Genomic DNA, 26654 nt, shown 5'->3' on the forward strand with positions numbered 1-26654 from the left:
TCCTCTATATCACTGCCCTCTTCAGTTCCAGCAGAAAAACATTTTTTCTCCTCTTTTGCCTGAACTATACCTGTATTATCATCATGACAAAGAGCAGCAGCTTCCTCAAAATCCTCCTCATCTTGAGGAGTTAAATTGTCTTTAAAAGTTACATTATTTTTTTTTAATACACTGTCTTTTTTAGACTCCTGTTTTGTGCTATCACGCTGTTTCTCCTTTTTTTTTGGCTTAAGAGACGGTTGATTATGGTCATGCCTGGGATCTAAACAATCCCGTATTAAATTCCATAAGGAAAATGCATCAACCGGGGTCTTAATTGGCCTAAGGGTTTTATAATGATCACGCATTTGTTCTTCAACTTTCTGCCACGTTTCTAAGTTAACGGTTCCTTCCTCAGGAAACCAAGGGCAGACCTCCTGAATGAATTTTAAAAAATTTTCTACTTGCTTGTCATTAACCTTAGTTCCTCTACTATTAAGCATAGACTTTAACATTTGCCCATAAAGAGCATTTTCTCTAGATTCTAATTGCCCCATGCTTTACTCCCGACTATCAAAAAATTGCTCCTCCCTTACCTTAACGAGTGCATTCTTTATCTGGAGGAGTTCCTCACCGTCGTCTCTCCAAGCCCGACGGAGTTCCTCACCGTCTTTTTTCCAGTTCTTCAGTCCCTGTTCGGGCGCCAGATCTGTCAGGGCCAGCCTGACAGGGTTGAGCCAGGCTGAGGCAGGGAGGTGGGAATTGAGAAAAGAAAGAAAGACAGGAAAGCGGGATCGGGAGGACCCCAGTTCTCTTGATGAACTGAAGCAACTTTATTAGCCACACAATCCTATTTATACATAACACACTGAATAGGAGGTCTGCCAAGAGGAATGTATTCTTTGTTCCTCTTAATCTCTAAGGGAGGGACACAGCAGAAGGACAAGTTCTCAGTACAGCATATCTCAGTAAATAGTTACAGACTTCTTGGTAAGCTATGAAAGGCTGTTCTCATTCTACAAATGTTGCTCTTATTCTACTGATAAACGCCATCCAAACAAGTCTGAGAAAACTGTATAGGTGAGAATCCCAGCCTTGCTAGCCCCTACAGGTGCAAGGACCTTGCCAGCTTACATCTGGCCCCCAACAATGTTGGCTGTGACTGGTGAAGGGACATCAAGTGCAGCACCAGGGGAGGTGGCCTGTGGGGATCTGAGATATGATTGTGTTTCTCAATAATTGAGGTTGAAGGAAAATAGAGTCATGAAGAGAGGACTTCGTAGAAGGTCTCAAGGCTGCCTCTATGAGTGTGAACTCCCAGCGTCTGGGCAGGACTTGATCCTGTTTGAATTTGGCAAGCATTCTCTGGACCACACTTGCTGAGTAATGAGTAAGAGGCCAAGGAGATGCCTATGGGGTTGGAGCTGTAGGAGGGCAGGTGTGAACAAGGTGTGGTAGAAAGAGTCTTGTGCCCTTGGTGAGGGAGTGTGAATTGTGATTTCATGGCCACAGGGCCCTGACATTGACCTTAGAATGAATGAAGGGTGAGCCCATGTCTGCTGGTGTCTGGGTGATATAATAGGGGTAATTTCAGGGTAATTGCCTGAAAAGAGGAGTGTTGTGTTGCTACATGCCAGGTCCAGAGCTTAGGTGACATTTACCTACCCAGCTGCCTTTTGCTGTTGAGGGCTGACACTGATCCATAGGAATGAGAAGCATACCAATACAGCCATGTTACCTGGGCTTGAAACTCTCCACTGGTGTGGGTAAAGCAGAAGGGTGAGAGAGAAATAGGTTATGGAGATGGTGAATAATTTTGGAAATGAAGGTGATTAGGAAACCACTTATGCTCACCAAGGCAAATCTGTGTTACCTTCGAATTTGTATGCCTGGGAAGGAAGCTGTGTGAGAGAAGTGTTTTCAAAGAACTCTGTGCAGCAGGTAGTGAGAACTGATGGCCTCAGCACCCTGGAATGAGGGTGTAAGGGGGAAGTGTGATGCCATGTATTTGGTGTCTTTGAGGAACAATCTGGGGGATTACAAGGAGATTGCCTGACAAGAGCAGCATCAAATCACTCACATCTCTCCCTGTCCTATGTTCTTGACACCCACTTTATTGACAAGGGGCAGTGTGGCCTACATGTGAGGCCCAGAGCTCAGGTATCTTCTCTCTGCTCAACTGCCTTTATTGCTGTGGGAAGACACAGCATCAGTAGGAATATAAGGAGAGAGTGACTTGCATGGGACCAAGGCCTGCAGTCTCCTCTGATATGTGGAGTTGAGGGAACAAATAGTTGTGTGTGAGGGGGGAGCATGATGACTATAAAAGCCTAGGAGAGAAACTGATCATGGACTGAACTGTTCCCATCATGACAGGATATGGACTTTGAGGACGTGGCCATTGACTTCTCTCAGGAGGAGTGTGGGCTCCTTGATGAGGCTCAGAGACTTCTGTACTGCGATGTGATGCTGGAAGTGTTTGCACTTGTCTCATTTGTAGGTAAGACCTTCAAATCACTCTTGGTGTACTGAGGTGATGTCCTCTCTTCCTTTATTCTCCAAATGTAGCTTTATCTCTCTCATAGCCAGACAATGGCTCTGCTAATTTCCCCCACTGTCATGTAAAATGGGCATGGCTGCCAGGGGTGAGCTCTGGGGAGACCCCTGAACAAAGGTCTCTAGGAACCTTGCTAACACCCACTGCCTCAAAAGGTGCAGCAAGTGTCTGGGAGTCAGGAGCCTTGCAGTGAGCTTACTGGGTCCCAGCTTTTAGTTTCTCTTCCCGGGAGGGTGACTAAATCCACCTGCATGGCTTCCACTTCTCCCTCCTTCTTCTATCTAAGGGTTCTTAGTGACGGCCAGTGCCACGTTATGGTCTTTTCGGACATGAACCATGAGCAGTTCTTGTAAGACCCTCCTTCAACTGTTCGCAATATTCCCTTCCCTGAACACTGTTCAAACTGTGATGCTCCGGGCCAGTCCTGGCTGCTCGCCTCTGCAGTATCTCCCACATTAACCTGCACATGTCTTATGAGGTGCACATACATCCTTAAGTAGTCCTCAACAGCAGCTACTCCTATACTGAATTTTACTTGGAATAGGACCTAATCTACCTCCTGCACTGCTTGCCCCTGTCACCATCAAACAAGCCCTGCTGAGCGCTGTTAGCAGAAGACTGAGCTGGAGATCTGGCTTCTCTTCCATGAGGTGCTTGCCATGTGTTGTGTCATATTTCTGGTGAGGCCTTCCCTGTTTTGTGTTGTTCAGTGGATGAGACCTTCACAGCAGCCTCTTATTAATTCTTCTGGCACCTCTCTTATTTTCAGACGGTTGCCGGAACCCATATATTATGTGCAAAACACTAGCAATCAGATTTCCCCTGTCACCACAGTCAACACTCAGTTCCTCAGCATTTCTGTCTTTGCAGGTTGTTTGCATGAAACAGATGAGGAGGCCTGTTCTGAGCAGAGTTTATCTGTACAAGGAGAGTCACAGCTCAGGGCTTCTAAGACAGAGCCAGCAACCCAGAGGACCCATCTTTGTAAGCAGTGTTTCTCAGTGTTCAAAGCTATTCTGCACCTGACTCAGTCACAAGCAGCAGACTTTGAGCAGAAAGCATTCTTCAGTGACGCATGTGTGAGAGACTTCTGTTTCAGTGAAAACCCTCAGCAGCAGCAGAGGGAAGCCAGTGGAGAGAAGCCCTGGAGAGAAGCTGTGGACAGGGCCTCGTTTGTGACCACGTGCAGCTTCCGATCTTGGGTGCCTTCAACCAATAGAAAGGTTGGGAAAGTCTCCCCAGGCATCTCAGGGCTTCTCCAGCACCAGGTAACTCTCAACTCTGGGGAGCCACACAGTGAAAGTGAGATTTCACTGGAATTTGTCCGTGGAAAAAGTCATCACAATTGGGGTGGACATGAAAACGCTGCCAGCAACAGCGGGAAAGTCATTCAACCTCAGAGTGTCTGCTCTGAAGAAGTGAATAATGAGGGTAACACATTTGGGAAAGTTTCTACACGTATATTTAACCTCAATCGGCAAAAGAGAGTTCACACTAGAATAAAGCTCTGAGTGTACTGATTGTGGGAAGTTCTTTAGAGAAAGCTTTTCCCTCATTCAACACAGGAGAGTTCACACTGGAGAAAAGCCCTATGAGTGCACTGATTGTGGGAAGCTCTTCAGGCAATGCTCTACCCTAACTCAACACAAGAGAGTTCACACTGGTGAAAAGCCCTATGTGTGTGGTGATTGTGGGAAGTCATTCAGGCATAAGTGTGGCCTCAAGAGTCACCGGAGAGCTCACACTGGTGAAAAGCCCTATGTGTGTGGTGATTGTGGGAAGTCATTCAGGGAAAAGGGTAACCTCAACAGTCACCAGAGAACTCACACTGGTGAAAAGCCCTATGTGTGTGGTGATTGTGGGAAGTCATTCAGCGAAAAGGGTAACCTCAAGAGTCACCAGAGAACTCACACTGGTGAAAAGCCCTATGTGTGTGGTGATTGTGGGAGGTCATTCAGTCAAAAGTGTAGCCTCAACAGTCACCAGAGAGTGCACACTGGTGCAAAGCTTTATGAGTGTAGTGAATGTGGGAAATCATGTGGGTCCAGTCACCATCTCCTTAACCATAAGAGAATTCACACTGGAGAAAAGCCATATCAGCGTAGTGATTGTGGGAAGTCATTCAGTCAAAATTGTAACCTCAAGAGTCACCAGAGAACTCAAACTGGGAAAGGGGTGGTGGGCTGCAATGCCACTGTGTGAGGACATGGTGGTGTGGCTGAGCCTGGAGGGTTCAGCAAACCCAGGCATGTTTTGTGTCTAAAGGCGACAGCAAGAGGCAAGGTTGTGCATGAGGAGTTTTACTTTCATTCTCAGGAAGCCGGGGTCATTGTTTGCCATGATCAGTAGATGGACATTGTGTGAGGCAGGGTTCTGACGTTTTCACAATACTGTCCAGAGGAAGAACAGACTAGAATGGAGAGGCCAGCGGGAGGGGCTGGAAGGAGGACCCTGTAGGTGGTGAGGTCACTGGCAGGTGCGCACTGGACTGAGCCCTGAAGGATGCGGGCATCACCCGGCCCCGGGGTTGGGCCAGGGCCCTGAGCAGCCTGAGCCCTTGGGTCCTGGTGGTGGGTGCCAGGCCTTCAACAGCCCTTTAGTTCCCACAGGTTCCTGCAGGTGCAGAGCCACTGAGGGGACTGGGCTGTGGGGCTGATGTCAGGGCCTCACACTCTTGTGCCCTCTGAGGTTGTGGGGTCCTGAGGCTGTGCAGCCCCTCTTCCTGCCCTGGGACCTAGGACCTTGAAGACACACTCAGCCCTGAATCCTGAGTCCTATGGGTGTGTACACTGAGGCCACCAGCTCCCCTCCTGCAGGTGCCAGACCAGGAGCAGGTGGGCGGCCAACAGGGCCGGAAGGAGGAAGACCGGGGGCGCAGGTGCCCTGCGTTGGGGAGCCAGGTGCCCCCACCCCACAAGACGCGGCAGCCTCCCAGTCTGAAGGGCAGGGCAGGTGGAGGGCAAGCAGGAGGGACCTGCGGCCCTGGAGGCACCCCGCCCCCAGGAGCAGCGCCTGAGCTGCAGGAGGAAGAAGGACAAGCCCTGGGAGAAGGCCCCGGACTTGGCGTCCTCGGGCTATGGGGAGCCTCAGCCACTTGGGGCCCGGGCTGCCCTGCAGACCAGGAAAGGGCCGCGTCCCCAGGCCCCGCCTCGGTGGCAGCCAGGAGAACACCCGGCTCCGACCCCATGGCGGGTCTGGACACCTGCCGGCCCTTCCGTCCCATAAAAAAATCTTTGTGTTAATTTGAGAGAGAAGAAGGGGGAGGAGAGATGAAACCACCGGTGATGGGAGCGGATCCCTGGTTGGCGGCCGTCGCCCGCTGGACACTGTGCCTGTGCCCGTGCACAGGCCTGACCAGCGATGGAACCTGCTCTCCCGGTTCATCGGTCAGCGTCAACCACTGAGCAGCGCCAGCTGAGCTCTATTGTATATTTTTAATAAAATGTGATGTGTATTTTTTATTTTCGATGGTGTTGAGATGTGTCCCATTCCCCTGTGCATATGTTCTTTGGGGCCTCTCCCAGTCCCCCCTCCGGGGGGGGGGGGGGGGGCCTGTCAGTCTGTCCCCGTGAACCCGGCCTCTGGTCCCATCTCCTCCCCCAGCGCTACTGGCAGCGCCAAGTCACCTTCACCAAGGTCAAGGCCAGGGCTGCGGGAGAAAACTACATCACCCAGAAACCACTGCGCTCGCTTCCACAGAGGTAGGCGAGTTTAGGTAGGTGCACTTTCAGTTAGGGCGGGACTTCCGGTACCATCCTGGGGGAGGGCGTTGTGGCTTCCGGTAAGGACCTGCAGGGTTCAGCGCGTGGCTGAGCGTTGGTGGCGAGTAGGAGGAGGCGTGGGAGGCAGCGCCCCGCTGCGCAGGGTGGGCCTGAGGCTGGTTGAGCCCCAACACCCGGGACTGGGGTCCCCGAGGCTCCCCGACTCCTCTCCGCCGACAGAGTCCACTCAGCGTCACCCCTATTGGACCCTCCAGCCTCGGTGCGGGCGCCGCTCGGGTCCCGCAGCCCAGGGAGCAGCGTCCAGCGCAGCGAGTCCTCGTGGGGGACCCGGGGTGTGAGGGGGAGGAGGGCGACGGGCTGCGGTGCCGCCGTGGGGGGCTGAGCCGGGAGGGGGGGCACCCAGGCCTGGTTTGTGTCTAAAGGCGACAGAGAGGACGAGAGGCGGGTCCCGGGAGGAGTTTCACTTTCCTGAGCAGGGCGATGGGGCTGTGGGTGGTTGTGAACAGCAGAGGGACCTTGAGCCCCGAGGGAGGCGGGCATCACCCGGCCCGGGGCGGGGCCAGGGCCCTGAGCAGCTTGAGCCCCTGGGTCCTGGGGTGGGTGCCCGGCCCTCAGCAACCCTTTAGTTCCCACAGGTTCCTGCGGGTGTAGAGCCGCTGAGGACACTGGGCTGTGGGGCTATGTCAGGACCTCACACTCTGGTGGCCTCTGAGGTCGTGGGGTCCTGGGGCTGTCGGCCCCTCTTCCTGCCCTGGGCCCTGGGGACACTCAGCCCAGAGTCCTAAGGCCACGGCTAGGGCTTTATGACGTGGAACCTGGTTTTGGCAACGAGTGGAATGAGTTGTGGGAGGTCCTCCCAGGCACAGGGACGAGAATGTGCACAGGCCCAGAGTGAAGACTGAGCTGGTTCAGAAACGGGCAGGTATCCTTTTAAAAATATATACTTTTATTGATTTTAGACATAGACAGGGAGAGGGAGAGAGACAGAGACATCCATGCGCAAGAAACAAGGATGATTGGTTACAGGCATGTGACCTGACCAGGACTGGTGCCTGCAACCTCTCAGTGCAACATGGGTCGATGCTCAAGCAACTGAGACACGTATCAGCCAGGGCTGTAGATCACTTTAATATAGGGAATCATGGTCCCTGGCTGGTTAGGCTCAGTGGATAGAGCTCAGCCTGCGGACCGAAAGATCCCAGGATCGATTCCAGTCAAGGGCACATGCCGGGGTCGTGGGCACGATCCCCAGTAGGGGGTGTGCAGGAGTTAGCCTATCAATAATTCTCATTGATGTTTCTATCTCCCTCTCCTTTTCTGAAATCAATACAAATTTATTAAAAAATGTATAGGGGATCATAATCAAGATGATAATGGTAATAGTAGCCCAGATGGGATAGTGTGGGCCTAAGGACTGGCTTTCCAGCTGGGGCCCCTGTTTGTGGGAGGTGGGTGTCACAGTGAAGCATAGGGACAAAAGTGGTCGTGTAGAGTGTTGGCGAGATAATGGTTTCCCAGTGGCCAACGCCTTTAAAAGATGAGTGGACGTGAGATGAATTGGAGACTGAAGAGTAATTCCAACAAGAGGAAATTAGGACTGGTACATATTCTCTAAACCTTCACCAGGATTTGGCTGTGACCCTTGGTGTGACCTGGGAGGTTGCAGTCAATCTTGTGGGTTAGCTTAGAGCAGTGATGGCGAACCTATGACACACGTGTCAGAGGTGACACGCAAACTCATTTTTGTGGTTGATTTTTCTTTGTTAAATGGCATTTAAATATATAAAATAAATATCAAAAATATAAGTTTTTGTTTTACTGTGGTTGCAAATAACAAAAAATTTCTATATGTGACACGGCACCAGAGTTAAGTTAGGGTTTTTCAAAATGCTGACATGCCGAGCTCAAAAGGTTCGCCATCACTGGCTTAGAGGCTTGAGTGGTCATCTGTGAGACTCACTGGGCTTGGTGCAGAGGGCCATCGGGCCTGGGACACGAGTGACAGTTAAGTGGAGAGATGTTGGCTGTGACTGGTGAAGGGACATCAAGTGCACCAGGGAAGGTGGGCTGTGGATATATAAGATCTGATTGTGGTTCTTCTGTGTGTTTTATTTAAAAATTCTTTATTGCTGAAAGTATTATATATGTCTCCTTTTTCCTATTGACCTCTCCCGCCCACTCTCACCCTCCTGCACAGGCCTCACCCCGCTACTGTCTGTGTCCATTGGTGATGCTTATATGCATGTATACAAGTACTTTGGTTGATCTCTTACCCCACTTTCCCCCTTCCCCTGCCTTATGTCTGAAATTTGACTGTCTGTTCAATGCTTCCATGTCTTTGGATCTATTTTTGTTTGTTTGTTTGTTTGTTTGTTTGTTTATGTTGTTCGTTATATTCTACAAATGAGTGAGATCGTGTAATACTTATCTTTCTCTGATTGGCTTATTTTGTTTAGTTCTATCCATGGTATTGCAAATTGTAAGAGTTCTTTCTTTTTTATAGTAGTGTTCCTTTATGTAGATGTACCACAGTTTTTTAATTCGCTCATCTGCTGATGGGCACTTAGGCCATTTCCAAATCTTAGCTATGGTGAATTGTGCTGCTATGAACATAGGGGTCCATATATCCTTTCTGATTGATGTTTCTGATATTTTGGGATATAGTCCTAGAAGTGGGATTACTGGGTCAAGTGCAATTTCCATTTTTAATTCTTTGAGGAAACTCCATACAGTTTTCCACAGTGGCTGCACAAGTCTGCATTCCCACCAGTATTGAGGGTTTCTTTTTCTCCACATCCTCTCCAGCACTAGGCATTTGTTGATTTGTTGATGATAGCCATTCTGACAGGTGTGAAATGATACCTCATTGTTGGATTTTGTCAAATGCTCTTTCTGCATCAATTGATATGATCATGTGGTTTTTGTATTTCAATTTGTTTATGTGATGTATCACATAAACAGATATTGTACCAGTCTTGCATCCCTGGAATAAATCTCAGTAGGTCATGGTGTATGATCTTTTTATTATATTGCTTCATGCAGTCTGCTAATATTTTGTTGAGGATTTTAACATCTATATTCATCAGGGATATTGTCTTGTGATTCCTTGCTTTGTAGTGTCTTTATCTGATATACTTAGATCAAACTTTAAGAAAGTATTAAAAGTTGACAGTTCCCAATAATTCTTTTTTTTAAATAAATCTTTATTGTTCAGATTATTACATTTGTTCCTCTTTTTTCCCCCCATAACTCCCCTTCTTCCAGCTCCCACCCCACCCTCCGCCCTCACTCCCCACCCACTGTGTTCATCCATAGGTGCATGATTTTTGTCCAGTCTCTTCCCGCATCTCCCACACCCCTTTTCCCCCCAAGAATAGTCAGTCCATTCCCTTTCTATGTCCCTGATTCATTATAATCACCAGTTCATTCTGTACATCAGATTATTTATTCACTTGATTCTTAGATTCACTTGTTGATAGATGCATGTTTGTTGTTCACTATTTGTATCTTTACCTTTTTCTTCTTCCTCTTCTTAAAGGATACCTTTCAGCATTTCGTATAATACTGGTTTAGTGGTGATGAACTCCTTTAGCTTTTCCTTATCTGTGAAGCTCTTTATCTGACCTTCAATTCTGAATGATAGCTTTGCTGGATAAAGTAATCTTGGTTGTAGGTTCTTGGCATTCATCACTTTGAATATTTCTTGCCACTCCCGTCTGGCCTGCAAAGTTTCTGTTGAGAAATCAGGTGATAGTCGTATGGGTCCTCCCTTGTAGGTAACTGAGTTTCTTTCTCTTGCTGCTTTTAAGATTCTCTCTTTGTCTTTTGCTCTTGGCATTTTAATGATGATGTGTCTTGGTGTGGTCCTCTTTGGATTCCTTTTGTTTGGGGTTCTCTGCGCTTCCTGGACCTGTAAGTCTATTTCTTTCACCAGGTGGGGGAAGTTTTCTGTCATTATTTCTTCAAATAGGTTTTCAATATCTTGCTCTCTTTCATCTTCTGGTACCCCTATAATTCTGATGTTGGTACGTTTGAAGTTGTCCCAGAGCTCCTTACACTATCTTCGTATTTTTGGGTTCTTTTTTCATTTTGCTTTTCCGGTTGGGTGTTTCTCACTTCTTCGCATTTCAAATCTTTGACTTGATTCTTGCGCTCCTCTGGTTTGCTGTTGGGAGTCTGCATAATATTCTTTATTTCAGTCAGTGTATGTTTACTTTCTAGATGGTCCTTTATCACACCATTGAGGGTCTCATTAGATTTCCTGTACATCTCATCAAGTTTATCGACAGACTCTAGAAGCCTCTTGAGAGACCTCAAAAGTGTGGTTCTGAACTCAATATCCTCCCTTGATAGTTTTGTCCTGTTTCTTTGTCTCCGCATTTTTTACACTTTCTTGGTACACCCCCTAGTGGTCTTTGTGCGCAGTCTTGTTGTAGTTAAGCCCTAATTGTTGTAGTTAATACTAGAGGGATTTGACCACCAGGCTGACTGGCTATGAGAATCAGCTATGTGGAAGCTATCCGGCAAATGCCTCTGTGCAGGGCTTGGGCGGGGCAGGTCCCACGGGAAATGGCTCTGCGCAGGGCTTGGGCGGGGCGGGGCGGGATCAAAAGGGCGGGCGGAGGGAGCAGCAACAGCTGCAAACCTCGGAGCCCAGAGGCTCTGCTTCTCAGCTTCTCCCGTTTGAGTCTGGGTCCCTAGAGACTCGCCCGGATCTGGAGCTCTGAGTCTGAGGCTCCCTCCGGATTGAAACAGACAACCATACCCTCAGCCACCAGCCGGCGCCGCGCGCACTCCGCACCTTAGTATTTTACTTCAGCACTGCACCTCCTCTGATTCTCGGTTCCTCCTAGTTGTAGAATTTCATTCAGCGAGCCTTCCTGTGGTTTTGGATGATGTCCATTCCGTCTTTTAGTTGTATTTTTGAAGTGGTTGTTCGAGGCAGCAAACTCCGGCGTTAACCTATGCCGCCATCTTGGTTTCTCCAGAAGTGTTGTTTTCTTTTGAATTTTTTGGAATAGTCTGAAGAGGATCAGTGTTATTTCTTCTTTGAATGTTTAGAAAACTCCCTGTGAAGCTATCTGGACCAGAGCTCTTGTTTGCTGGAAGTTTTTTTTTTGTTTTTGTTTGTTTGTTTTTTATTGCTTCAATTTCATTGGTAGTTATTGGCCTATTCAGTTTCTTCCTGACTGAGTTTTGGAAGATTGTATTTTTCTAGGAATATGTCCATTTCGTCTAGGTTGTCCAGTTTGTTGGAATAAAGTTGTTTGTAGTATTTTTTACAATCCTTTGTATTTCTGTGTTATTGGTTGTTACTTCACCCCTTTCATTTCTGGTTTTCTTTATTTGGTTTTTCTCTCTTTGTTTCTCGGTGACCCTGGCTAGAGGTTCATCAAGCTTGTTTATTTTTGCAAAGATCCAGCTCTTGGACATATTGATCTTTCGCAATGGTTTTTTTTTTTTTTTGTATCTATGTCATTTATTTCCTCTTTGATCTTTATTAATTTCCTTCCCTCTACTTACTTTGGGATTTTCTTGTTGCTCTCTTTCTAGTTCTTTAAGTTGTAGGGTTAGATAACTTATTACTGGTTTTTCTTGTTTTTTTGAGATAGGGCCATAGTGCTATGAACTTCTCTTCAAGGACTGCTTTCATTGTGTCCCATAAATTTTGGATTCTTGTGTTTTCATTTTAACTTGTTTTCAAAATGTCTTTTTTACTTCTTCCTTGAAATCTTTGGTAATCCACTCACTGTTTAATAGCATGTCTCCATGTGTCTGATTGTTTTTATTACAGTTGATATATAATCGTATGCCATTGTGATATGAGAAGATGCTTGATATGATTACAATCTTCTTGAATTTTTAGAGACTTAGTGTCCCAATATGGGGTCTATCTTTGAAATTTTTCCATATGCACTTGAGAAGAATGTATATTCCATACTTTTGTTTGAAAAATTCTGAAGATGTCAGTTAATTCCATGTGATCTCATAAGTTGTTTAGGATAGCTGTTTCTTTGGTGATTTTTATTTATTTATTATTTTTATATTTATTATTTTTATTATTTATTTACTTTTTGTCTAGAAGAATTATCGAGTGATGTCAATGGGGTATTAAAGTCCCCTACTATGATGGTATTGCTGTCAATTTCTCCCTTGGTATCTTACAGAAATTTTTTTTAAACATATTTGGGTGTTCCTGTATTGGGTGCATATATGTTTATCAGAGTTATATCCTCTTGTTGAATCAATCCCTTTGGTATTACAAAGTGGCCTCCCTTATGACATAATCTGGCCTTCACTTTGAGGCCAATTTTGTCAGGTATAAGTATCGCTGCCCCAGCTTTTTTTTTAAAGTTTTTTTTAAAACATATTTTTATTGCCGAAACCGGTTTGGCTAAGTGGATAGAGCATCGGCCTGCGGACTGAAGGGTCCCAGGTTCGATTCCGGTCAAAGGCATGTACCTGGGTTGCGGGCACATCCCCAGTAGGAGATGTGCAGGAGGCAGCTGATCGATGTTTCTCTCTCATTGATGTTTCTAACTCTCTATCTCTCTCCCTTCCTCTCTGTAAAAAATCAATAAAATATATTTTTTAACAAACATATTTTTATTTATTTCAGATAGGAAAGGAGAGGGAGAGTTAGAAACATCAATGATGAGAGAGAATCATTGATTGGCTACTGCCTCCTACACACCCCCAAATGGGGGTCAATTCTTCAACCCAAGCATGTGCTCTTGACCAGAGTTAAACCTGGGACTTTTCAGTCCACACTCTGATGCTATATCCACTGAACAAAACCAGCTAGAGCTGCCCAGCAGGGTTTTTTTTTATTATTATTTTCATTTACCTGAAATTTTTTTTTCCATCCCTTTGTTCTTAGTTCTTTGTTCTAAGCTGAGTCTCTTTTAGGCAGCATATATATGGGTCATGTTTTCTTATCCATTTAGCTACCTTTTGTCTTTTGATTTAAGCATTTAATCCATTTACATGTAAGGTTATTGACAGGGCTTGTTTGTTGCCATGTTTTTTATGCCTGTGTTCCTTCTTCCCTTTCTATTCTTTTTATAGCATTCCCTTTAGCAGTTTTTGTATGGCTGGCTTGGTGGCAATAAACTCCCTTAGCCTTCTTTTGTCTGTGAAGCTCCTGATTTCACCTTCTGTTTTGAATGATAGCCTTGCTGGATAGAGTATTCTTGGATTTATAAGTTTATTCTCCTGCTTTATAAGTTTTTTTCCCCAGTTACTGCTCTGCTTGGGTGTTTTTTCTACCTTGTCTTTTAACTTACTGATTCTGTCCTCAACTTCTCCTAGTATACTGTTGAAACCTTCATTCTTCAGTTCCTCCTGATTCTTACACATATTGGTGAATTTCTCATCTGGTTGTTTGAGCATCCTTATATCCATTACTCTGAATCCTTTCTCTGACAAATTGCTTGCCTCCACTTCATTTATTTCCTTTTCTTGTGATCTGTCATTTTCTTTTATATAGGGGTTGTTTCTTTGTCTCCCCATTTTTGTTGTTCCTTTGTGACTGTTTCTATGTATTAGATCAAACTGCTATGCCACCCAGAGTTTTTGAATTTGTCTTATGTAGTAGATATTTTATGGGACCAAGTGGTGCAGTCTCTCAGGTCTTCTGGGCTGGGTATTTTAGGGGTGCCCACTAATTGAGATATTTGGGTTCTCCTGATGTAGTTGAGTCTTAAATGTTATTGTCCTGTTTATGGACGGAGTCTCCACTGAGGTGTCTGATTATGTGGCTCAATCTCTACCATGTCGTGCCAACCGTTGTGGAGGTGCTGACCAACAGCACAAAATACAACACAACAAGACATTACACAAGAGGAAAAGAAAACAATTGTATACAAGACACCTGTGACCACCAGAGGAAAGAGAATTAGGAGAGAGAAAAGAGCAAAAATGATAGCAAAAACAGAAAAAATAAAAATAAAAAAAAAACAGAAAGAAAGAATATGGGGAGAAAACACAAAACAAACAGATAAACCAAAAAGTGCAAACAGAAAACACCCAGAAAAGGAATTGGATGAATAGGGGAAGGACCACAGTTTAGTACAGAGGAGGTTGAAAGAGAATGAGAGGACAAGAAAAAATATTTTATTTATTTTTGTTTTTTTATTTTCAGAAAGGAGAATGGAAGAGAGAATAGATGGGCCTGAATTTAGGAAGTGAAACGAATTTAAAATTAGAAGAAAAGAGAAAGAGAGGAGAGGGGGGGAAATTGAGTAGTGAAGAAAGAGAAAAGAGAAGAGGAAATGGAGTATTAGCAGGAAAGAGGAAATTAGATATATGAATAAGCCAACAGAGACTACAATGATAATATACATCAATTAAACCGGTAAAGAATATTCATTTTTAGAAAGGGGTAAAAAGAAAGGAAAGAGAAAAACTAAATCAGGGAAAGAAGAAAAATAAGATGAAAAAAGGAGAAACGAGGAAGGAAAAGGTGAAAAAAATACTAACAATAAAAAAGTAAAGAACATTTTTAAATAAAAAATAAAGTGAAGTGTTGTTCGCTTCAGCCATGTTTTAATGCCCAATGGGGGATGGTTTTGGACCCCTTGTTCTGTCTTCCAATTCTGGGCTTCCTGTTAGGTAGGTAGTTGCTGACCACTGTCAGGTACTGTCTTTTGGCTTTTAGCACCATGTTGAAACTCCAAGCGATCCACTGCTCCTCTGCTTGTGTCTGTCTCCACAGGCCTTGTGTGCAAGAAGACAGTCTTTGCCTGTCTGCCAGCTGTCAATGTTAATCACTCAAGGGTCTGTTTCTGATAGGACTTTAGGTGGGGGTGGTGCTGTTTCACTTTCCAGGAATCAGCTGGGTGTTTTTTTTGTTTTGTTTTTTTCTTTTAATATATTTTATTGATTTTTTTTACAGAGAGGAAGGGAGAGAGATAGAGAGTTAGAAACATCTATGAGAGAGAAACATCGATCAGCTGCCTCCTGCACACCCCCTGGGGATGTGCCCGCAACCCAGGTACATGCCCTTGACCGGAATCGAACCTGGGACCTTTCAGTCCGCAGGCCGATGCTCTATCCACTGAGCCAAACCGGTTTCGGCAGCTGGGTGTTTTTTGTGCTGACCTAGAGCTACTCCTCCACGAGTGGCCAAAAATATAACTCTGGCCTTGGTTGGTCAGAGATCCTTGTATGGAGACCAGTGGGGTTGGCTGGCAACCTGGAGTTCTTCTCAGTCTGGTTCCTAGAATAGTGGGGCAAACTGGCCCCTCTTCCAATCCAGTCACTAAGGGTTCTTTGGGCCTATTCAGACCTGTAAACTTGGCCTCTGAATGTGTCTCCTTTGTATAGCTCAAAATGCAGGCAGGGTGTGGCAAGCTGCAGTACCTGCCTTGAGGCTACTGGGAGGCAGTAGCTCTCCAGTGGAGAAATGGCCGCTTAGATTTGGAAGGTTCAGAATGTCCCAATGCCACTGTCCTGGCCATGTCTCCCTGCCCTGCTTCCCACCCCAGCTTCTCCTCAGGCACCTCAAGCCTGTGCCTCTCCCTGTGCCACAGCCTTGGGTGATGTTTGTAATTGAAAAGTCCTATGTTCTGGGTTTAGCAAATAAAAGCGAAGACAAAACAAAAGCAAAACAGCCATGAAACTGGGTTTCTCCCTGCTGTCCCCGTGCTGCTCAGGCTGCCTTTCAGACTGCCTTTTTGAGGTGCAACCTTTTGCAGCTGTGGTCTTAGGTCTAGATTCTCTGGCCACCAGCAGCCTTGTTGCTTTTTCTTTCCAGAGTTGGATATTACGCCTATCACTGAAAGGGCGAGGGCTAGGCCCTCCACCTTCCCCCAAGGGTAAGGGCTACATCCTCCATCTTACCTTGGCCACGTGTTTGGCAAGGAGCTTCTTCTCGGAAGTTAAGACTCTGCTAGCCACACCCAGGAACAAGACATCGGCTTGCGCCTGGCCAATCGGCAAAGCACAGTCCTTTCTCCTCCCCTTACTCCAACCCCCCTATATAACCGGTCTCTAGGCGGGGTTCTCCCTCTCTCAGCCACTCGGTTTGCCGTGGTATCGGTGAGTCTGGTGGATGGGGAGCTCAAGCTAGCTTGAAATACAGATTCTTATGCTTTTGCATCGGATTGGCTGGCCCCCTGATGTGGTTTCTTGGGAATCTTGAAATCTGGGCATAACATCACCAGGGGAGCAGGCTTTGGTGCAAGGCAGCTTCCTTACCCTCTGGGCCTGCTGGTTGGGTGTGCCTCCCCAGCCCAGGTCCCCGTTCCTACTGTTCTCCAGGTATCTTCTGCCTTTCCTTGTCAGTTGTCTCCTCGGCTGTGTCTAATTTGTTAATTCCAGGTGGACGTTCTCCGATTTAGTGGCTTTGCCAGTCTGGTCCTTGGACGAAGTGCACAACGTGTCTGCCTATTTGGCTGCCATTTTCCTCCCCTTGATTGTGGTTCTTAATAGATGAGTTTGCGGTTGGGGTTGGGGGGGGACTGTCATGGAGAGAGGCCTTCAAAGCAGGACTCAGGGCTGCCTCTATGAGTGTAGACTGTCAGAGTCTGGGCAATAATTGATCCCGTTTGAATTTGACAAGCATTCTCTGGATCACACTTGCTGAATAGTAATAGGTAAAGGAAATGACTATGTGGCCTAGGACTAGGAGTGCAGGTGTGAGAGAGGTGTGGTAGAAAGTCATGTGCCCTTGGCGAGGAAGTGTGAATTCGTGGCCACAGGGCCCTGGCGTAGACAGCAGAGTGAATGAAGGGGGAGTCCTTTTCTGGTGGTGTCTGGATGATACAATAAGGGCAATTTTAGGGTACTTGCCTGAAAAGAGGGGCGTTGTGGTGCTATATGCCAGGTCCAGAGCTTAGATGCCATGTATCTACCCTCTTGCCTGTTGTTTAGGGCTGTTAGAGTGATCGATAGGAACGAGGTAGCATACATCAGTGTCACTCAGGCTTGGAAATCTCCACTTGCGTGGGTAAGGGAGAAGGGTAAGAGAGAGATAGATTATGGAGGTGGTAAACTATAATTTTGGAAGGAAGGTGATTGGGAAACAACCCGTCCTCACAATAGCAGATTTGTGTTATCTCTGAAGTTGTGCTTCTGGGAATGAAGCCATATAAGAGAATTGTGTTTCAAAGAATTATGTGGAGCAGGTACTGCAAAGTGATGGCTTTAGCAAACTGGAGTGGGGCAAAAGGATGAAATATAAGAAGAAAGTGACTTTGATGAGATCAAATCCTGGTATCTTTTCTGATGTGGGGACTAGAGGGAGCCACTGGATGTGGAGGGTGGGGAGTATGACGCAAATAAAATCCTAGGAGAGAAGCTGCTCAAGAACTGAACTGTCCCCATTACGACAGGATATGAACTTTGTGGACATGGCCATTGCCTTCTATCAGGAGTGGGGGTTCCTTGATGAGGCTCAGAGACTTCTGTGATATGATGCTGAAAATTTTTGCACTTGTAGCATCTTTAGGTAAGACCTTGACACACCTCTTAATGTCCTAAAGCAGGCGTCCTCAAACTACGGCCCGCGGGCCACATTCGGCCCGCCGAAAGGGTATTTTTGCCTCCGCAGTGTGCATAGGAATTTGTTCATAGTTTTTTTTTAAACTATATTCCGGCCCTCCAATGGTCTGAGGGACAGTGAACTGGCCCCCTGTTTAAGAAGTTTGAGGACCTCTGTCTTAAAGTGATGTCCTTTCTTCCTATATTCTCTGAAGTAACTTTCTCTCTACCATAGCCAGTCCATGGACTCTGCTGATTCACCCACCCTCTTGTCATCCGTGCTGCAGCTGCCAGAGCTGAGCTGTGTGGAAAGTCCTGAGCAATGAACTCCTCGATCATCCCTAACACCCATTGTTTCACAAAGTGCAGAAAGTGTCTGGAGTCATGAGTTTTACAGACAGCTTCCCCTCAGAGGTATGGACAGTCATCCTGAGGGGGCACCAAGCTGGAGGGCATCCTGGCCCCTTCTCTCCTGGCAGGTAGGGCTGGCTGGCCTCTGATTATCGGGAGATCGTGGTCTTTCTGAAGAGGTCACTTAGCACGTCCTCCCAGAAACTGGGGGAGTGTCCTCCAGAGAAGAGAGGAAGAACTGAAAGGCAGGTGTGAGGGCAGGAGTGTCCTCAGAGAGCCCTCCCTTCCCCTACCTGCCTCCCCCAATGTCCCCTGTGCAGGCCACATGTCCAGGACGAAAATTTCCACTCCTACTCGGCCTGTTCACAGCCTAGCATCACCCCAACACAGCGCCCTTGGTCACGATGGCTAGGGCTTGGTGGCTGGGTCAGCAGAGGCACCTGTGCGGTCAAAGCTGCCTCTATGGGGGCCCCCTGTCTTTGGTATTAGGTCTCCAGGGCCTGTGGCAGAGAAGGACAGTGACAAATGGGGCTGCAACATCCCATGCCAAGGTGGGGCGATCACACCAAGACCGAGAAGCAGAGGCAGCAGGGGGAAAAGCGGGGCTGCGAACCTCACAGGCTGTGGTCTGAATGGGAGCCCCTGGCTGCAGACCTGAGCTGGAGGCCCTGCGAGGCCAGCCCTTGCTCTAACCATGGCTCAGAGGGTGAGCCCTGAGCAGCGGGGAGAAAATCCTCATCTCTGCATGGTGATTTTGACTGCAAAATCAGTTTTACCCTGTATTTTGTGCTTTTCTGCAATCTCTGAATTTTCTACCATGAACATGCACTCTTGTCAAAGGTAATTGAAAAAAAAATTAGGGAAAAAACCCTAAAAGACCTTCTACTACCTCATAGTAAGACGGGGGATGGGCTCTCCAAATACAAGTGAAAAATGCATACAGTTGGAGTTCCAGGAGCATTAGGACAAGGCTGTTTTGCACAGTGTCTGGCTCCAGGCCATCTGAGGACTGTGGGCCCAGAGCCACGCCCACTGATGGGATTCCTGCCCCTTCCACCCTCTCCTAGGACCTGACCCTCCTGCCCCTCAGCCACTCAATGTCTGCACTCACCGTGAAGTTTGAAGCACCCACGTCTTATGATTGAAATCAAGGGAAAATTTGGTTTGAAGTCTGGTGCAATGAAGTGGACAAGCATCCACTATGAAGTCAGCATGAGGAGCAAAGAGGTGGAGATGTGCAGACAGCAGCAAAAGCAGAGAGATTGTGAGTTCCCAGCAGTACGTTCAGGAGACAGGCGGAGGGCAGGCCAGGACTTGGCAGCCCAGGAATCAGAGCAGGTGCATGAGATCAAGTAAGTGTCTCATCCACCGAATGGGACAGTGTGATGGTCATGCATTTACTTTTATGGTGACCTTGTTTTTATGGTGATACCGCTTTGCCATTTACAGGACCAATGATAACCTTTTCTTTTAAAATAAAGGCACGTGGAAATGGTGAGTCGATTTGAGGGAAAAGATGTAAGTGCTCACAGAGGTGATATAAGCATGGCAAAATCAGAGAGATGGTACAAGGACGGCTGAAGATAAAACAAGGCAGTAGCTCAAGGCCTCTGTGCACCTGTGCTCCCAGCTCTGACATGACTGTGAGCTGATGTTCTGTCTGTCCACTGCTGTTCTCACAGCAGCATCCAAGATGTCGCACGACCTTAGCATGGCCCTAATGTCACTCTGGGCTGAATCCTGGCTCGGCAACCTCGATCCAATTATTCAAAATGCTTGAGTGGAGCAATAAATACTTCAAAACATAAAACATATCTAAAAAGGGACTTATTCGCAAAAGCCAATGATTCCATGTTCTGACAATGAACTTGGAATAAAGGGCAGCGGTTTTTAATTTAGCTTCTCAAAAATAACTCTTAAGAAAAACATCTTCCAGCGGAGGCTGCACATGTGATAAAGCATAGTGAGAGCTGATGAGCTCTGTGCTGAACATGGGCATGACCTTCACGCCCGCAGGTTCTCGAGAAGGGGTAGCAGTCAGCCAGGGGACTTACTGAGCACAGACATTTTGCCCCAAGGACCTGTGTGTATGTCCCAAGACTCCTGTAAAACAGCTGTGCTGGAGTATGGCCCAGAGGCTGTGACAACTCATCTCTTTTGAAATCAGAACTCACATAGGCTACTTCAACTTGGGGTCAGAAGGAGGCTTCCACTCTATGTCATCTGGCCTTTAGGTACAGGGTTTTTCCTTTTCAGTACTGTTTTGTTGTGGTTGCTTTTTTAAAAAAATTTCAGAAATGAAGGAGGGTATATAGTGAAGACACTAATAAAGGGAAAGGTTCAGAAACCCTCAGTGTAAAAAAAAAAAAATGAGAGGGTGGCATGTCAGCGTTAAGACCAGAATCGTAGATGTTTAGACAGCTGGGCAGGCTACAGGTGACTTGTCCTTGTCCTTGCTTTTGTTTCTCCAAAAGTGACTCTCTTTGCACCCAGTTGCTAAATTGTTATCCCTGGATAACCCAAGAGAGGAAGGAAAAAAAACAACAACACAAAACCCACACGATAACAAATGACACCACATTAGTTAAATGTACTTGGAAAATCAGAATCCTCTCCAGCCCAGGAGTGATGGAAACATTACCCACGGCAAAACCAGAATCAGGACTCAGTGAATCATTTATGCTCTGACTCCATTTAATGAATGTGGTGGCACCCTTGTGCCAATGCTGTACTTAGCACGTGAGGAGAATTCTATATTTCTCAAAAAATATCCTCATGTGAAGTTTTAAAAAAGTAAAACTAAGTAAATGAAAACACTGGATTTAAAGGGTAATACATTGCAGCTAACCGGAAATGGAGGCATTCTAATGTCCAAGAAGGACCTCATCTGGGTTCTAATCCTGGCTCTGCCACAGAGCAGCACTGTGCTTACTCAACTCGCTTCCTTTCCTCATCGATGCCTCAGTTTCGCTGTCAACAGAAGGAAAGGTGGGGGGTCAGATTTTCTGTGGTTCTGTGATTTCAACAGAGAGGCCTTGCAGGATTCATGGTGATTTGACCTCAAGGCTGGGCTGGGACCGGACAATGTGAAAGCCCAGCACCTGGGGCTCAGGCCCCAGCCTAAGGGAAGCCCTACAGGACAGAGGCCAGAAGTCTCTGGGACCGAGCCGGCCCACCACTGGGGCTGCTGATCTCTGAAGAAGGGGACGTGTTTGTGAACCACCCTGGGGTCCAGTGACTCCAGAAAAATGTCGGGAAGACCAAGGTTCCTGTAGTTGAAGACCACGAGTGCTGGTCCAGGTGCCTGGCTCAAGCTTCCTTCCCAAACAAATACATGGTTTTCTAGGTCCTGAAACCTTGAGACAAAACCTGATACTCCTGCTTTAGTGGCTCTAAACCACAGACTCTCTGTCCCCTTACACAGGCTCATGGCCAGCTGGCCTTCGCCATTCCTCACAGCAGAACCCTGAGGGCAGGACGGAAAGAAACTCTAAATTCTTTCAGTGCTGGGAGGGACCTGCAATCGAGTAGAAGATGCAGGCCCAACAAACTGGTCACTGCTCTAGATGCTACAGCTTTCCCCACTTGTGAACATGCAAGCTTCCTGTTCTTTGTTTAAGTTACTGCTGCTTGAATCAACTCACTTCTTGGGAATAGGATCCTGGGACTTGTATTGATCCATAATTGAGTACTCCTCTTCTTTATTATATGTAAGGCATTGAACTTGTCTCTATAAACAGAGGCAAAAGAAAAAACAGTCTTGTTTTTACAATAGAACATGTAAATTGACTCACCGGTCCAGGCTGGGACCTGGCTGAGAAAGGCTGGCATTTTTCTGGGATTCAGACATCACGGTGCTCATGACTGTCATGATCACAGAGTTGGGAATATGGGGATGGAAGCATGTGACGTGGGTCTGGGAACCCTAAATGTCATCAAGACCTGCTGAAGTATTGAGGGTCAGGCTGTACATCATCTCAAGAGAGCAAACCTTGAACCGGCTGAACCTTAGCTCAGAAATGCGTGGGCCTTGACAGGTCAGACCCTGGTTTTCTTGCTTGAAAATGATTCTGCTGGATTGATGCAGCTGCTCAGGCTCCTTCAGCCATGAGGCTGATGAGGTCCTACCTAACATGAGGGCTTTTCTGAGAGCTCACCATGAAGTAAGCAGCCCATGAACAGTGATGGCTCACAAACCACTGGGCCCCTGACCACTGACCTTGCTCTGCTCCCAGCGCCCTTGGCTCAGCATCTGGTCCTTTAGTCTGTGGTGTTCTTTTCCCACAGCCCTGCTGCTTGGCCTTGTGCTACAGTGCTTTCCTGTCTTGCTCTGACCGACCCCCCACCCCTAGGTGCACAAACTCACATATGGCAGGCCCCGCAACCCTCCTTGTGCTGGGGAAGTCTCCACTCGGAGCAGACTCAGGAAGCCTGCCAACTCCCTGGCCTCCTGCACACACTGTCTAATGTGAAACCATCATTAGATCATCCTCCTGGGTACCAGGCCCTGCTCTTCTACTTAGCACCTGCCTGACCTCTGTTGGTAATTTTTACCGGCTGCATTATAGAGAGCCAATTTCAGGCCACAGTCATTTCTATACCAAAACTATAGTGTGGTTTTTCCATGTAAACCATCCTTGGTAGGTGGTGAGCCTCTTGTAGATGAGCAGAAGAATCCAGGAGAACAGTGAAGTAGCACTGTGACCTCCGCGGGCTGGGCTAGTGCCCCTGTGGTCACTGTGACCATGTCTCTCTGTCCCACATGGCCAACCATTCCCGATCACAAGCAAGGACAGTCCAGCAGCACAGCACTGAGGGGTGAAGACCACCCTGGACCCACCAGATGCATGTTGGATTACTTGACATGCAAACCACAAGGTTTTCAACACCAAGCCTCTTCCTCCTGCCTCATTTCTGACCAGCTTTTCTTAAACACTCACTCCCAGTGAATCCAAATCATTAGTGGGGCATGGATGCCTTCCACAGCTGAGCTCCGCCTGCACCAGCCTTCCCTTCTGCCACTGCCTGCACTTCCCTGCACACAGAGCATGCCACGCTCCAGCTTCATGTCCCCCCACCGCCTGCCCCACTGGTTAGCCTTATCAGCAGCAGAATTCTAACTCCCACCACCATGCTGCCTTTTATGCCTCCATGGAGCTCCTCAACACTTATCTGGTGTGCACACAGCTCTGCTCACATCCCATCACACCACCTGGTTCCTGGCCATCGGGTCACTGGTTCTGTGTGCCTCACAGGGCCTACACCACAGCCAGGTCTGTGTCCTGTTGTCAGAGGGAGGAAAACTACGATGCACCCACAACTCTCTCCAGCCCATTAAGGGAAAATCAGACACAGAAAGGGCTGAGCCTGGGATCCGAATTCCTTCCCTAGGTATCTCTGACATGTTTTTAAATTGAACTTAATTCCAAAAGCAGATTAAGAATTGTCTGGCAATGGGCAGTGTCTTTGAAAAGCCAACAAAAGCCAAACACCCCTCCTTGCAGAAAGCTAGAACCATTCCATGAAACAAGAGAAGGATGCGCTAGGCGATGGTCTGTCCCTTTCCCTTGGGACACGAGTGCACCAGGGGGTTCTCTGCCCAGAATGTTGAGGCCTGGGCGTGAAGCTGGAAGCCAGGAGCCCTGTGTGGATAGGCGTCAGTCAGCTCCCGCAACTTATATGCACCAAGCCTTGTTCTCCGCACTCTCTTCTAGAAGTCTCCAGTTCTGCTTGGCCAACATCTTGATATGGCTCCTGAACTTATATTTTTCTTCCTCCAAGGTCTGCCTCACACGGGTGAGCACCTAAAACCCAGATCAGCAATGTCTCACACACCACATGCCCTGTGACTCCACTGCTGGGAATCTGCTCCTAAAAGAAGAAAAAGACCACATCACAAAGATGGCCATTTCGGTGTGATGTACACCAGTTGGAAGGACCAACACAGCCAATGACATGGGGATGGCCAAGTGCACTTTGCGATCAGGCAGCCACTACCACGTGTGGCCACTGAGCACTGAACGCACAGCCAGTCTGAGGTGAAACGCACCATCAGTGCAACATATACAACAGATTCTGAGGACTTAAACAATGTAAACTATGTCATTAACAAGCTGCCCTGCAGGGGCGGAAGCAGTTACCTGTCTACCTCCTATGGCAGCCTCTCATTCTCCTGGGCTGCCAGGGCCTTGGCCTCCTGCTCCTTCAGCGCTGCCTCCTGTTGGAGCTGGTCCTGCTGCCTGAGGAGGGAAACCCACCCGCTAGGAGCCTTCACAGCCTCTGTGAGCAACTTCTCTGCAGAGCTGAGGGAGGCGGGGATGGGCAGGGGTCTCCTCCAGCCCCAGACCCCAGTCCTTTCCCCCACCCATGTGTCCCCAGGGTCCTGTCCAGTCCCTGTGAAGCAGTGGGTCCAAGGGAAACATGACAGGTCACACTGAAGGGGGGACAGGAGCCCTGGGGAGCCCACCAGTCACCCCACCAGTGGCCGCCATTCACCTCAGCCTGACCGCCTGGCTCTCCATCTCTAGGGACCAATGCAGCAGCGTCTCGGGTGGCTGTGCTGGTCCATGAGGGCCTCGTCCTGCCCAGACAGGTGGTCATGGGGCACCCCCATGGGGTTCTGCAGCAGGGCCTCCTGGCTGGTGGTCAAGAGCTTCCTTAGCTCCTGTAGCGCCACCTCCTATTAGAGCTGATCCTGCTGCCTGAGGAGGGAAACCCACCCCCTAGGCTCGGACTCACAGGAGCCTGCACAGCCTCTGTGAGCAGCTTCTCTGTAGAGCTGAAGGAGGCGGGGATGGGCAGGGGTCTCCTCCAGCCCCAAACTCCAGTCCTTCTCCCCTCCCCCCCATGTGTCCCCAGGGTTCGTTCCAGTCCCTGTAAAGCAGTGGGTCCAAGGGAAACATGACAGGCCACAATGAAGGGGGGACAGGAGCCCTGGGGAGCCCAGCAGTGGCCAGTACTCACCGCAGCCTGACTGCCTGGCTCTCCATCTCTAGGAACCAATGCAGCAGCATCGCGGGTGGCTGTGCTGGTCCATGAGGGCCTCATCCTGCCCCGTTAGTTGGTCATGGGGCACCCCCAGGCACACAGGATCCTGCATCAGGGCCTCCTGGACTGCAGTCAGCTGCTCCTGCTACTCCCCCAGCTCTTCAAGCTCCCGCTTCTCGGCCCCCTGCTGGTTCTCAAGGCCCATAATAGAAGGTTCCTCCTGCCCCAGAGTGAAAAGGTGAGGATGCCTCACTGGGTGCAGGCTCCGGGGAGTCACAGATTCTGCATCCCTGTACCCCCACAAGCAGTGATGGGCCAAGAGCAGGGCATTTGCAGACCCCAAAAGAGCAGGGACCCTCAGGGCAGGCAACACCCAGCCATGCTGAGTGTGGTTGTTCCAGGAATTAAGGAACTGTGCTGGGCCAGGCCCAGGGCAAGAATGGACCATCACATGGTGCTACATTGCGTCCTGTGCCCTCTCCACACACGGGACCTTTAGGGGCAAATGATGCCCGTTCTCTGGATCACTTGGTTACACTTTCTACTTTTAAAAGCCTGTTGAAAAGAAAAAGGGGAAGTAGCCCTAGCTGGTTTGGCTCACTGGATAGAGCATTAGCCTGTGGATTGAAGGGTCCCGGGTTTGATTCCAGGCAAGGGCACATGCCCAGGTTGCCTGCTCAGTCCCCAGTGTGGGGAATGCAGGACGCAGCCAATCAATGACTCTCATCATTGCCATTTCTATTTCTCTCTTCCCTCTACCTCTCTGAAATCAATAAAAATATATTTGAAAAAATTTTTAAAAATAATAAAAGCTGTTAAAAAAGCAAGTATATAGGAAATCAATAAGGATACAGAATCCTGAACAACACTACCAACCACTTTAATCTAATATTTATGGAACAAGCATCCACTCAGCACAGCCTGTAGCACCTCCCTTCTCCTCCCCTCAGTCCTGTCAATCAACAAGACAGCCAGTGTCCCTGGGAGGCAATACCTGTCCCCTAGGCTCTGCAGTGGCTGAGAACTGCTGGTCTGAGCCGAAGCTGAGTGAGGGAGCTGGTCACCCAGGAATCACTGGTCAATGACCAGGACACTGCTCTGACCCTGGACACTCCCTCTGGCAGGCAGGGTGCCAGGGGGGCATGCGCTCTGGAAGGCCTACCTGTGTGACCCTGAAAGCCCTGAGGGCGTGTACGATATTGAGCAGCTGCTCGAGGTCTCCCTCCAGCTCTTCATTAAGGGTCTCCCAGTGCTGGCTGCAGGCCTTTTCCTGCTGCAGTCAGATCGCCAACTCTTCTGTCTACAGAGCCAACGACTTAGCCCACACAGCCAAGTCCCAAAGTGATCTTGGCTTTAAAGCAAACCCCACACCTACCACTTGGCCACCGGCTTCCCAGTGTAACACCACCCATCATTACCTGCTTCTGGAACTGCTGGTTCTCCACCCGCAGCTCCATGTATTTGATGCTGCTCTCCTGCAGGGCCAGGGAGGCGCCCCGCACCTCCTGGACTGTTCCCTGGAGGGTCTGGTTTTCTTCAATGTCAGGATCCAGCTGAGGGCTGAAGAGCAAAGG

The 26654-nt window shown here is 48.1% G+C and overlaps 1 protein-coding gene and 1 long non-coding RNA gene across 2 annotated transcripts in view; both read left to right on the forward strand.

The window, feature by feature from the left end:
- Positions 1–26654, forward strand: part of LOC111824136 (zinc finger protein OZF-like) — a 60782-nt gene that overhangs the window by 14403 nt on the left and 19725 nt on the right. The window contains exon 3 of the mRNA XM_023747736.1: positions 4067–4635. Coding sequence (XP_023603504.1) covers positions 4067–4635 — 569 coding nt within the window. The remainder of the gene's footprint in view (positions 1–4066; positions 4636–26654) is intronic.
- On the forward strand, positions 2415–4057 carry LOC111824137. The gene is made up of 2 exons (XR_002827231.1): positions 2415–2479; positions 3407–4057. It is a non-coding gene; the product is annotated as an uncharacterized LOC111824137 (long non-coding RNA).

This window comes from Myotis lucifugus, unplaced genomic scaffold, assembly GCF_000147115.1.
Source record: "Myotis lucifugus unplaced genomic scaffold, Myoluc2.0 scaffold_959, whole genome shotgun sequence".
In the NCBI taxonomy this organism is placed as follows: Eukaryota; Metazoa; Chordata; class Mammalia; order Chiroptera; family Vespertilionidae; genus Myotis; species Myotis lucifugus.